Source organism: Mastigoproctus giganteus, chromosome 2, assembly GCF_048544385.1.
Source record: "Mastigoproctus giganteus isolate SK-2022 chromosome 2, ASM4854438v1, whole genome shotgun sequence".
NCBI lineage: Eukaryota > Metazoa > Arthropoda > Arachnida > Uropygi > Thelyphonidae > Mastigoproctus > Mastigoproctus giganteus.
The window spans coordinates 36394836-36409792 of NC_143576.1; the positions used below are offsets into that span (position 1 = coordinate 36394836).

The 14957-nt window shown below is 38.1% G+C and overlaps 1 protein-coding gene across 1 annotated transcript in view; it reads right to left on the bottom strand.

The window, feature by feature from the left end:
• Positions 1–14957, bottom strand: part of eIF3j (eukaryotic translation initiation factor 3 subunit j) — a 211216-nt gene that overhangs the window by 52741 nt on the left and 143518 nt on the right. Inside the window, exon 7 of the mRNA XM_090368455.1 lies at positions 2314–2371. Coding sequence (XP_090224581.1) covers positions 2314–2371 — 58 coding nt within the window. The remainder of the gene's footprint in view (positions 1–2313; positions 2372–14957) is intronic.

Below are 14957 nucleotides of genomic sequence, written 5' to 3' on the forward strand. Positions count from 1 at the left end.
AGTCTTCATACTGCATCCAGACATTGCTTTTTCATTCTTATCCGCCATTATTAACTCTACGAAAATGTAACTCCATTGGTTACATTAATTATGATACAACGTTTGAGTAAACTGTCCGTTAAGCATGATGTCTTATACTGTACTGAGTGATGACTAGACTCCGAATAAATACATATAATGCAAATATTGCAAGCAATATACTTGATCATTTTTTAAAATGTTGATCTTAGAATTACGTAACAAGTCACTGTACTGCAATTATATTAGCGTGGAAGAAAATTTTACTGAGCGTGGGAAAAGTTTTAATGCTGTTTTGCTATTCATTTTCAAGCTATTGACTCCATCAAATAGTAGTAGTAGTAGCAGTAGTGGCATGTGATGCAAGAAAGCATGTGTATGAGCTTATGCAGCATCAGCCAAAAAAAAAAAAAAAAATCACACCATTCCCTCCAAATGCCTGTCCAGTTCCTCCTTAAATATATTCAACCTATCAACTTCCACGACAGATACAAGTTTGTTCTGGCAATTAACCACCCGCTGGCTAAAGGCAAATTTCCGCACATCTATTCTACATGTCCTTTCTTAATTTGAATTTATGCCCCCTTAGGTTCGTAATCTGAACAAGTGGAAGGATCCTATCAGAATTAAGTGTGCTCAACCCATTCAAGGCCTTATACACCTCAATCAGATCACCGCGCAGGTGCCTAGTCTCCAGCCACTGCAATTTTCAGGACTTAAGCCTCTCTTGGTAAGAGGATCCCTTCATTCCACTCACCAATCTTGTTGCCCTTCTCTGTACACGCTCAAGTAAATTTACATCCTTCCTAAGGCCTCCAGACCTGTACACAGTACTCAAGGCGTGGCCTGACCATTGCCTTATACAGAGGGATAATCACCTCCTTTTCCCTGCTAGCAAAATTCCTATATATCATTGACAAAACCCCATGACCTGTCCTGGCAGCCTGTCAGCATTGCTCAGAAAACTTCATATCTGCCTGCACAATTACTCCCAGGTCTTTTCATTTTCTACCACCTTAAGTGTAGTACCACACAGTTGGTACGTTTTATATTTAACAAAATGAAATGATTTTGTTAAATATAAAATGCAATCTGTAAAAAAGCGTTATAGTGATTTGTGACAGTGTTATAGTTACGGGTTATGATATAAGAACAGCGTTATAGCTAATAAGCGTAAAGCGAACTGCGTTATAACGAGGGCCTGCTGTTATGTAAAGAAACCGGATTTAATATCAATTCATAAAAGAAATGCTCATCCGAATTGCAATTTTAATTTGCCTTTGCTGCAAAAACTGTTGAATTTTATGTCCCAGGTTCTTTCATTGAGAGTTGCAAAACTCACAAATAGCTGTCATCATGTAATTCAACATTTGAGTCTCCTCCAGAATGTTGGGATTGTTTCAATTTCTGTTTACTTATGTGATTAGAATTTTTGGCTGCATTTGCTTTTCTTCTGCTAGATTATTTAAGTCTCATTCTGGATTGTGGTTATATTGCTGGTAGTTGTTTGTCTGACTTTAATTGACTCAAAGGTTTCATTTGCTCTTAGAGTAGCCACGCATTCTACATTTAAAGTTCTTATCTGATCTATTTTAAATATTTTAAAATAACAGCCACCTTATCAAACTTTTCAATGATTGATATCTCAACTTAAAAATAAATTATACTTAAAAGTAGACAAAAAAATTTTCATAAATAAGTAGAAATATGCCGAAGAATATGAACAATCAAATCATAATATAATATATAGAACAAATCCTTCAAATAATTAAAAAAAAAAAAAAAAGAAAAAAAAAGAATATGCCAATAAAATATATGAAGGGGTAAAAAATATATTTTTGTACATTCTTTGAAACTAAGGTATCCGTAATAAAAGATTAAAAATGCACAATGCTAAAGCTAAATTTTGATTACTGACAACTTAATCATATATCATTTAAATCATATGAATACCCACATTATTATTAATATTCTTATACTGGACAACCCTGTGCTTCTTTTCCCTCCTCATTTATAAGGTAGTTTAGCCTAGTTGCTATGGCAGATATTCTGCCATAGCAACTAAGGCTAAACTACCACAGAAAGATCACACATAAAACACGGTATATGTGATTACAGTTATAACACAGATGAAAGTCTAATACACATTTCAGCTCTTTCATGGTCAAAAGTTGACCAGACATGGTCTAGAGAATGATGACAGTGATTATATTCATAAATAACTCTTGAAAAAAAAAAGTACATATGGAATAGAATATAAATAATAACTTTAACCAATGAAACAATAATACTTACTGTTTACACATAACTCTCTGAAGAGATCATCCAAAAATGGATTATAGTGTACTGATTTCTGAAAAATAAAAATAATTATTTTGATTGTAGAGTACAGCTACAATTTCATTTTAGTGATTACTGTTTTATTTCTTATTTTTAAGTTTGATATTATAAAATTTTATACAGGTAGCCCTTGATTTACGTCAGCGTTAGGTTCCTGGGGGAACAGGCACAAACGGAACCCTTTATATAATGAAGTCAATCGAAAATCACATGTTTAGGTTCTGGGCAAAAAAATTTTACCTACCACTTTGCATCAACTGTTTTATTTTATTAGCATTCTTCATAGTTGTAGTAATAGTTGATGGAGGCATATTCATAGCCCTATACACATTAGAGCGGCTTTCACCAGATTCCATCCTCAGAATATTGCACTAGGATTCAATGAACTTCTTTTACCAGACATGGCATCTCTTTATTCTATTAAATTAAAAACTTTATAACACGATTGGCAAAAACTGCACACGGATATCACTATTATTATTGTTTAATTTATTAATAGCACAATTAATAAAAAATGTTAGCGTAATAAATTTCCAACACGTGTAAATAGCGTAAACAACAACCAACGCAGTGAATGCTTCACTGCATGGACCTTTACTACCCACATACACGAGTGGTTACTTTGAGGGCGGGAATCTTTCTCATCTCTGATACAGATGCGCTGATTGTCCTAAATCACGCAAACAGTGCACGATACATAGTACAGTATAATGCTGATAAATTTTGTCTAACAATTTTAAACTTTCAATTTATAAAAAATTTGTGAGAAAAAAAAAAAGAAAAATTTGTAAAAATAAATAAAAATGGTGCTGTGGCTAGTTGTCGGTGCTATTTGCGATTCGGCACAAATTGGACAAGCACAAAACAAGGGGTACCTGTATTATAATTTAAAAAAATTTCTAATATTTAATGCTATTCCAAAAAGTGAAATTACAAATGCACATTTTATATATTTCTCCTCCAAGGGGTCAAGATTATGTTGATGGTTTAATAACAATTAAATATCACCAATTTACATTATTTAAATATATATTACTTATCCATCTGTCCACTATCTGACAAGTATCAGTCCTTGTCTACTATTTTTAAACTTTGCACATGAGGGATATAACCAGGATTACTAACATTCCCACCAGCATTAAGGTAGAACCAGAAGATTTATTGTTGCAGAACTGGATTTTGCCAAAATTAGATGCACTTCACTAACAACTGGGTCCTGATTATTAGTTCCATCAGTGTCTTAGAATGCCAAGTGGAAGCTTTAGCTATTATTACTGAAAGAATGTACATGGCAAGCCTGCAACACTGCGGCTTGCCATGTACATTGACTGCCATCATTTATAATAATTCCTATTTTATAAATTGATTCTTTTCTCTTTTTTTTTTAATGAAAACCCCAAACATGAGAAGCATTATAATCTATAGTACTTAGTACCGTGCATGCTTTGAAAGCCGAGAAGATGAAAGAAAGATTCTGCTTCCTTATTTGAAATCTACTCAAATTAGATCACAATTTAAACAAAAAAGGTCAGTTTACAATGAAATCTCACAATCTTATATGACGAGAACATTATTCTCTACACATTTATTCAGACTTATTAGTGAGAGGAAACTAAATGTTGAAAAAAATTCTTAAAAAAAAAATGAAATAAAGGGACTTCTTTTAAATGGAGATCCAAACAAGGAAGCTACTGAAATCTATAACATTAGTACCATCAGCGAGTTCAATGTTGAAATGGCAAGAAGCCACTTGTTAACACTGACATTTTGACCTTGAATGTCTATAGATAATTTTCAGGAAATACACGAGAAAAAAGACTGTCCCAAGGAACAAAACTAAAATGGTTAAATGAAGCAGAGAAAAATTTAGTTTTGTGAGTTTTTATTATGGATGTGGCAAGAATAAGCAAATTGAGAAAAGGTGCCCCAGTAAATATCAGTGGAATAGATGTGCCACAAAAACTGAAAAACTGACAATGAATAATCATTAACCTTATATAGCACTCATGTGCTAAATGAACAATGAATACAAATTCAGCACTGCCATGCTGAACACTCACAGTTAGGTCGGGCCAAATAAATTTTCTGTTTATACTACTCTGGTATGACCACATATGATCAGGGAAATTTACAAAACAGAGAATATAAGAATACTACTGTATTTAGCAGTTACAAGGACTCAAACCACATAACTTACACATACTATTCAAATGCACACACCCCACATTAGCCAGGTAATCATCTATGTGATAGGGAGTGAAGTGAATCTGTAATCATTAATTAACCTGACTGTTGCCTGCTGGAAAGTCTAGAGTTTAAGAGTGATAAGAACACTGGAAATAGCAAAAACAGTATTGGATTCAGAAGCACAAAAGAAGCTTCAAGTGCAGTAAAGTCACGATACTTTACTGCACTTATAGAAAATACCAAAGCTAGTCTGCTTAAAATGGGTATTCAGCTAGATGAGTCCACCACTGTTGATAGTTGCAGTCAGCTGTTGGTGTTTGTATAGTACGTAAAGGAGAAAGAAATTTTAGAAGAATTCTTGTTTTGTGAGCCACTGCAATTAACTACAAAAGGAATCAATATATTTAATCATATAAATGACTTTTTATGAAGCACAAGATATCGATCAATGTGATAGACTCAATTTGCACTGATGGCACCCCTGCCATGTTAAGCAAAAATTCAGGGTTTGCACATATTAAAAAAAAAAGCACCTTGTGTTACGATTATCCATCATATGTTGTACTTGCAGAAAAGAGATTTCCAACAAAATTAAGGAAATTTTGTCTACTATAGTGACTACAGTAAACTTTATCAGAGGGCATGTGCCAAATCTTCATCTCTCCCATGCTTTTTGTGAAGAAATTAGTGCTCAGCATAATGTACTTCTTTCCCATACAGAGGTGAGATGGCTTTCTCGAAGACAAATCCTAAGAAGTGTTTATGGAATGCACGAAGGAATAATTCGGTTGCTTTATAACAAAAGCAGTAATTTAGTTGACTTAAAAAATAGAACCTATCATTCACCTGGTATACATGGCCAGGCGAGCAAATGATAAATTTCAATGCAAGGATTTGGGTTGAACATGGAAACAGCAACCAGAGAGAAATTGATTGCTTTTATTTTAACTTCCAATTTGAATAAAGCATGTTGAGAAGAGAAATTTTGCTAACTTTTCTTTGCTCAAAGAATCTTTTGTATCAGAAAGTGGGGGGGGGGGAATCATCACCACACCTGAAGTTACAGAGCAGAAGTTACAATTAAGTGATTCTTTCTAAGGTTATTTTTCCACAGAAGATAATGATATTGAACAGGATTGGATACTGGATCCATTTCTTTTTAACTCTGATTCCAATAATGACAGTGATTTAATGAAAGATGATCTCATAAAATTATGAGCCAATGGGCAAATTCAAATGGAATTTGAAACAATGAAGCTGGAAAATTTATTGTGTGCTCAACTAACACCATTTCTACGACTGGCCGGCGATTCTTGTCCCATTTGCAACAACTTACTTATGTGAGATGGGATTTTCATATAAAAACCAAAGGCACAAAAGCCAAAAACTGCTCAAATGTGAATGATGACATGTGAGTGGCCATTTAAAAAAAAAAAAAAAGTGCCTCATTTCATACATATTATAGAACAGAAGCAACAGCAGAAGAGTTGCACTTGTAATTTAATTTTAATATGAAATTAAAATAGGTATATATTTCCCCTGTCATTCCAGTTTTTTGTCCTAAACTTTAAAGAGAACTGATCTGGTTTGTACACCCCCCCAATTCTATCTATAATGTTTGTTTATATCATAGGTTTAAAAAAGTTACCTAACTGATTTTTTGTAAGGGATGCGAGAACATATTTTGAGGACAAAAAGGATGCCATCTGCTGCAAAGGTAAACCACTGCTCTAGGGCCAGCATCTGCTTCTTCAGTGACTCCAATTGTTATAGTAATGCATTTAGTAGCCACTGATAAGAATGTTGCACAAAGATGAAAATAAAAAAGCCATTGTCATAAACCCGAAGAGTGGGCAGCTAAGAAATACTATATTCTGCTTATTTGTTGTTTATGTATAAACAATAAATAAGCAATGTACACAGATATAGTGAGCAAGCCCTATTTTCAACATAAATTCAATAGTTTATTAATTATAAAATTGTACAGAACAAAAGCCCAGAGCTTAAAAGCCTAACTGGAATTAAATCTCATATACTTGTCTTATACATAACAACACACTGGAATATCTCGAATCTGGAGACCTTTGTACACGATTATTGCCAGGTCTTGGAAATTTTCCAGATTTCAGAAGATCGTATATTCATAATAATAATAAAAAAAAAAAAAAAAAAAATGCATTTCTATAATGTAACTATAGGTATAACTATTAAATAACAAGACCGCACACACAGCCACTACACACCAAGCACCATCTGTGGAACAAAAGACACAGAAAATGACCTCGAACCTTTTTCCAGTTGTCAGCCAAGTCAGATTCCAACATGCTCATTCACTCTGCAGGTTTTCATTGCCTTGTGTTTTTGTAATATTCCAGAAAAATGAGAGACAAAAGAATCAAACAACGAATCTACCTCAAACTTTTAAGAAAATTAAAGAAACACCAACTGAAAGTTATGAGTTATTACATCAAGTTTATGGGAAAGATATATCAAGAGCTCACATGTCTGAACGGCATAAAAGATTTTTGGAAGGAAGAGAGAACGTAGAAGACGTAGAATGAACAGGCTGTCCAAGTATACATGAAAACTATACATTACATGAAAATTTACAGAAATTATTTTACTTTAATAGTGGAAGGCAAAAAATGGACTAGATAAGTACACTGATTAGAAGTGATCATCATTTAAGCATTAGAATGCTCAATATGAACAAATTTTAACTTAAAATTTAGGCATGAGAAAAGTGTGAGCCAAGATGGTGCCAAAAATTTTGAATGAAGGCCAAAGAACAAGAAGACTCCAAGTTTATAAAGATGTTTTGAAAAAAAACTGAAGATCCAGACTTGTGTAATTACTTGCAATGAAAGTTCAGTACAACCCAGAAACTAAAAGACAGTCAATGCAATGGAAGACAAAATAACCACCCAGACCAAAAAAAAAAGCAATGTCAAAATCAAAAATGAAAACCAGGCTTCATGTTTTCTTCAATATCAAAGGAATTATTATGGCTGAATATGTCCCACCAAATCAGATTGTCAATCAACCATACTATATTGAAATTCTAACAAGGCTGTGTAAAAAAATTAGAAGGAAGAGACCTGAATTGTCGAAGGATGGTTGGATGCTCCATCAAAGCACCGCTCCAGAACACAATGCACTCTCTGCGCACCCATTTCTGGCCAAAAACAAATCCCCATGTGAGTGTAACATGCACCCTGCTCACCAGACCTAGACCCCCCCCCGGTGACTTTTTTCTGTTCCCTAAACTGAAATGTGTACTTTGGGGAACCCATTTTCTGTCCACTGAAGGCATTCAGAAAAATAGACCAAAGTGTAAAAGGGCTTATAACAGATGACTTTCAGAAATGTTTCTGTGCTTGGAATAAACATGCGGAACAGTTGTGCAAGCCAAAGGCAATTATTTTGATGGGGATACCTTTTAAGGTACGAAATATATTTCATCATATTTATTTTATTGCACCAGTCGTTATTTAATAGCCACACTTTGTATACATGTACAGCACCTTGTTTCCTTGTACAGAAAATATACATTACATGAAAATTTACAGAAATTATTTTACTTTAATAGTGGAAGGCATAAAAAAAAAAAATAATAATAAAAAAATGCTACACAGTAGTTTCCGCTGGAATCCCAGTGTTGAGATAGTTCAAAATACAACCTTCTCCAAATGCCAACTATCAAAAAGCTGAGGATCAGACAACAATGAGCAGGAGGAAAATGGGAGATTTTTCAGAAAGAGCAGGGGATTTTAGGCAAATTTGTATATATATGTACCAACTATGTGGCACTACACTCAGGATAATGGAAAATGAAAATAGCCTGGGGTAATGTGCAGTCTGATATAAAGTTCTCTGAGCTGTGCAGATAGGCTGCCAGAACAGCTCATGACATTTTGTCAATGATATAGAAGATTTTGCTTGCAGGGATAAAGGAGGTAATTATCCCATTGTACAAGGCAATTGTTAGGCAGCATCTTGAGTACTGCATTCAGGTCTGGAGGCCTCATTTTAGGAAGGATATAATTTTCACAGAAGAGCAACGAGATTGGGGAAGAAAACAAAAGGGTATTCTAACCCTTTTGTTTTCTTACTATGTGTACATTTTAAAAAATCATAATCCTATGAGCAAATACATAGGAATGAAAGTTTACCAAGAAAGGCTTCAGTTCTGCAAACTGGTGTCTGGAGACTGCACTAGGCTTTTTTGTTTGTTTGGTTTTTAGGAGCATTAGCAACTAAGGCCATATTACTCCGGGGATATGCGGTGGTCATTCCCTGACCTTTCCGCATCCTCCGTATTTGGTGGTCACGGGCTCGAACCCCGGTCTAATCAAGAAACGTGTGCTACACACTGCTGCTCCTGCCCACCTGGCTATGGAGGTGCCTACTGCACTAGGCACTACGGGGTGATCTGATTGAGGTGTTTCAGGCTTTGAATGGATTGAACAAGCTCAATGCTGATGGAATTCTTCCTCTTGCTTAGACTTTATGCCAGAAAAGGAGGACCTCATATTGTCATTTTTTTCATACAATAGTGATTGACAGAGACGGCACAGTTCACCGGCGACAGTGCCATCCTTCCTCAATTTGAATATAGGCATATATTCAAATTGAGGAAGGATGGTTGCAGGACGGATGTGATGAAGTTTGCCTTCAGCCAGCAAGGTGGTTGATTGAACAGACTTTCATCTGTTGTTGTGAAAGTGGGTAGTTTGAATAAATTCAAGAACTAGACAAACAACTGAAGGAGATGGTACAGGTGATGTGGAAAGGGGTGTTTTTTTTTTTTTTTTTTTTTTTGTTGCTGCTTTCTTGCATCATTTCGTGCCACTATTAATACTACAAATGTGCGCGCGCGCGCGCACACACACACACACACACACACACACACACACACACACACACACACACACACACACACACACACACACGTGCCTATTGTCTTCACCATGTCTATCTGTCCATCCATCCATCCACCCAAAAATAACAACTCCCAACAGACAGATTTTCATGAAATTTTATATTTGCTAGGCCATTCCAAATTTCGTTAAAAATCTGACAAAGAGAAATACAGCAATTATTAATTCCTTTTTTCTATACAATTTTCATATAAAAAAGAAATTCAAAGATTAAATGTAATTTTAATACCATATTATTAGCTTTAGACAGTCTGTGCACACTTCACATGCATTGACTCGTTAAAGTGGTGTTGCTTATGAAGAAAGACATACACAGATGAGCCAAAACATTATGACCAGCGAGTTGTTATACAAATCGAAGCAACTGTAGGTGAACTATGGCTTGTGCGCGGGTCGGGACATGGTATAAAAAACACCTGATACTGAGCTCCATCAATCAGTGTTACTCTTGTTCTTCAGGTGGGAAAGGCAGTGAACTTCAGTGAGTTTGACCAAGGCCAAATTGTAATGGCCAGATGACTAGGTCAGAGCATATCCGAAATGGCATGGCTGGTAGGATGCTCATGGTCAGCCATGGTTACCGAAAGTGGTCCAAGGAGGGAAAACCCACGAACAGGCGGCGAGGTGTTGGACGACCATGGCTCATCGATGCTCGAATTGAGCGAAGGCTCTCCCAGATGGTATGTGGCAACAGAAGGGCGACTGTGGTTCAACTCGCTTGTAATTGGAATGCTGGTTGTTGTTGTTATTTGGTTTTTAGGAGCATTAGCAACTAAGGCCATATTGCTCCGGGGATATGCGGTGGTCATTCCCTGACCTTTCCGCATCCTCCGTATTTGGTGGTCACGGGCTCGAACCCCGGTCTAATCAAGAAGCGTGTGCTACGCACTGCTGCTCCTGCCCACCTGGTTACGGAGGCGCCTTAGAATGCTGGTGACGGGAGTAATGTATCACAACACACAGTACATCAAACCTGGTGAAAATGGGTCTGCATAGCCACAGGCCGCCCTGAGCACCCATGCTAACCACAGTTCACTGGCAACAGTGCCTACAATGGGCAAGTGAGCATCAAAACTGCACCTTCAGTGATTGGAAGATGGTCATCTGGTCCGATGCATCACGTTTCCTGTTGCACCATGTGGACGGCTGGGTACATGTGCGAGTACTAGGTACCTGGGGAAGTAATGGCGCATGGATGCACCGTGGGACGAAAACAAGCCAGTGGCGGGGGTGTCATGCTTTGGGCAATGTTCTGCTCGGATACCCTGGTTCAGTCATCCATGTGCCAGGACTCTGACGTCTACCACCTACCTAAACATCATTACTAACCAGGTACACCCCCCCCCCCCTATCATGGCAACGGTCTTCCCCTGTGGCATCTTTCAGCAGGATAATGCGGTATGCCAAACTGCCCAAATTGTTCGAGACTGATTTGCAGAACATGAGGAAGACTTCCAGGTACTGCCCTGGCCTCCAAATTCCCCAGACATCAATCCCATCGGGCATCTGTGGTTTGTGTTGGAACAACAACATGTCCCGTGGTTGAGACGCAGATGTGTGGTGTTTCAACCACGGATCTTACAGGAGTTAAAGGATCTGCTGGTTATGAGTTTTTACCAGATACCACAAGACACATTTAGAAACCTTGTAGTGTTCATGCCTCGCCAGGTACAAGCTGTTTTGGCTGCATTTGGAGGACCAACATCATATTAAGTAGGTGGTCATAACGTTCTGGCTCATCAGTGTATATACAGAGAGCAAAGAGTCTTAAAAAAAATGAGTATATAGAAGAATAATAATGACAAAAATATTAAAATACAGCCATTGGATTGTTTACCTTGTCTTATATCTTGCAAAAAGGATTCTTCTTCTTCTTCTTCTTCTTCTTCTTCTTCTTCTGCTCCTATGCGTGTCTTTGGTGACACTCCGATTTCTAGGCAAAATGATATATTTCTTTTGGGGATTACCCTGACTTCTAATCTCTCTTGGCACAAGCACATTACAAATATTGCTTCCTGTGCATCTAAAAAACTTGGTTTTCTCTTCCATTCTAGGCATTACTTTTCTTTCAAACTCTGTACAAATCGCAAATCTGCCCTACCATGAATATTGTTTCCACATCTGGGGTGGTGCCCCCCAAAACCTCTCTCAGGCTTCTAGATTCCATTCAGAAGAGGGCAGTTAGGTTAATTAATGACTCCTCTCTAACAGAGTCTCTTCACTCACTGTCTCACAGACGTACTGTTTCTAAGGCATGCCTTTTCTACAGATAAAAAAATTTTCTGTTTATACTCCGGGACGACCAAACGGTCAGAGGAGTTCACAAGATAGACAGAATACAATAAACAGCACCATATTCAGCAGTCATGGGCTTGAACCCCAGTCACTCAAGGCACGTGTACTTATGCACCCGCACGCCTGACCACTAGGCTACGGCAGCCTATACTTCCATGGGCACTGTTCTTCTGAATTGGCTTCTATAATTCCTGCTCTCTCTTTCAAAACAGTCTGAACACGTGTCGCCACCAGCCAACATCCATTTACTGTCCAACTCGGACTCAATTCAAACTCAGAGAACCAACTTTTCATCTTCCTCGTTTATTCATTCAACTGCCGTTTTCTGGAACAACCTTCCTTCATATGTATTTTTTGAAAATTACAGTCTACAGAAATTCAAGTCTAATATCAACAAATATCTTCTTTCATCTTTTTCAACTTCCAACCCAAGCACGGTACTAAGCACTATAGGTTCTAATACCTGTCATGTTTGGGGTTTTCATTAAAAAAAAATAGTTCTGTTATAAGTGTATTATTTGAAAATGTAACACCTCCTCGGATTGTATAATCACATAAACCACCTTGACGGCACAACACTGGTAAAAATGCACCAACACTTTTCTATATATATAACACCTAGATATTGCCACAAATGCTGTGGCATACTACTGATCAGTTCATCATCCCTCAAGCCAGTTTTAACATTAGAGGGCATATTGCCTGTATACTCTTCTCTCATTAATCTTTTATAATTGTGAGTAACAAGGAATGCAGCTTTTGCTAATTTATTGAGAGGAGAGTGGTGTTTTGACTCATATTCCTAAACTCTAATGGCAACATGAGTTAGAGGAGCCATCTGGAACATTTATTTTCTTTTAAAATAAATCTTCAATGATATTATATTTTATTAAATATTTATTGCTTTCTAAATTCAGAGAGTATATCATTTCTGGGTTCCAGTTTCGATGTACAGGCAGCCCTCAATTTACGCCAGGGTTAGGTTCCTGGGGGGATGGGCGCAAATGCAATCCTTTATATCACGAAGTCAATGGGAAATCACGGGATCGGGTTCTGGGCACCAAAAATTTTACCTACCCTTTTCAATACTGGTATATTTAACGCAAAGAAAGAAACTTTTTTTTAACTACAAAAGTGTTTTATTTTTAACCTTCATATATATAATAAGTACATACTTTTACATACATGTAAATCAAAAATAAATTAATACATACATAAAACATTTTGACACTGGCATAATGTCAAAAGATTTAGTTGGCTCTTAATGGTCCTGGTTGAGGATTTGCTGTTGACGGCCCTTTTTGAGAAGATTGCTTTTTTTGAAGAAAGGATCAAGTGTTGATTGCCTAGAGGGGCTAGAGGGGTAATCGAACTATCAACCAGAGCATGGCAAATTCTGGGAGCTCAAAACAGAATATTCATTGGATGGGGCAGCCATAGATTCAAAGAATATATTCCTGTCCGCAGATGTTACAGGTGTCTCCGCTTTGGCCATACCTCACATACTTGCAATCAGCGTGAATCCACATGTGGCCACTGTGCCCAAAAGGGACACGGCTATAAGGATTGTCCTGTCAGAGATCAGCCGCCAAGCTGCGCAAATTGCAAGGCTGCAAAGGCTCCACACCAACATTCCATCCGAGATACCAACTGCCCTGTCTATCTAAAAGTAAAGAGTCTTTACCAAATGCGAATAAATTATGGATAGAATTCTTTCTCCCAATTACCAACTAGAGATAAGAATTGTACAATTAAATGCACAGAGAGCAAGAGTTGTTGCAGACCAGCTGAAGATAAAGGCTGAGGAAAAACAAATAGATCTAATCCTGCTACAGGAGCCCTATGTTCGCTCTGGGGTGGTTATGGGCTACCCCTCATCATATAAAATTATCCACTGTACAAATGACCAACCATGGGCTGCGATTGTCATCAGAAACCCTGATATCACAGCAACCAAGATCACACCACTATGCACTTCTATCAGTGCCTGTGCCCAAATCATGACATCTCTTGGATCACTGTTCATCCTCTCTCTCTACAGCCATCCAGGTGAAGACATCACTGCTGCTATCTCTCTGATTGAAATGGCACTCCAGCTCCTCCCGGGTGGGCATCTACTGATAGGCATGGACTCAAACTGTCGCTCGCCACTCTGGCACAGTCAGGCACCAGATAGGAATGCCCTAGGAAATGGCTCAAGACTGGAGGACCTTATCCTCACATCAGGCTTACAAATCTTAAACCGCCCAGGACATCTACCCACTTACAGTGGCCCACTCTGGGAGAGCGAAATTGATATCACAATGGCTACGCCTGACTTAGCCAACAAACTTTCCGGCTGGACGGTCCAGGAGTCCTGGACCACTTCAGACCACAGAGCGATCACATTCTCCCTTGTTCGCTCGGTGGAACGCGTCGCATCGATTCCAAAGGACATTGTGCGTTATAACACCAAAAAAGCGGATTGGCAACGCTTCTTTGTGGAACTGTCCAGAAGGCTACCGGATGATGTTCCTCTACCGGCTTCACTCTCCCCAGATCACTGTGTACGCAATATTACTGCCATCATCAAAAGTGCCTGTGATCTGTCCATTCCGCGTAGGAGGCCATACCGCTATGCTGTCCCCTGGTGGAATACAGACCTTCGGGACTTAAGAAAGAGGGCACAACAAGCCAGGAAAACTTACCAACGTGCACGTGCCCATCTTCCCCCACATGAGGTTGAAGCTGCCCGGGAGGCATATCGGGTAGTTAGAAACATGTACACCAAGGAAATTCGTAAGTGTAAGAAGGAATCATGGCACACCCTGGTCTCTACTATTGGCAATGAAGACCCATGGGGCATCGTGTTCCGTATCGTCACCAATAGGCTGCCTAGAGGTGAGGTTCTTAGTACAACTCTCAAACCGGATGGCTCTTCAACCTTTACCTGGTCTGACTCAATAAACAATATTCTTGATTCCATTTACCCTACTGAATTTACAGCGATGTCACTGGAGCAACAGCAGTTCATCGACAGTAATCAAGCTTATCAGCCAGTGGCTACGGAACCGCCCTTCACTATGTTAGAGATGAATATGGCTCTGGCTAAAATGAAAGATGGCAAAACGCCAGGTGCTGACTTACTCGAAGTCGACGTAGTTAAGAAATTCGCTGAAGTCTATCCCACCACACTCT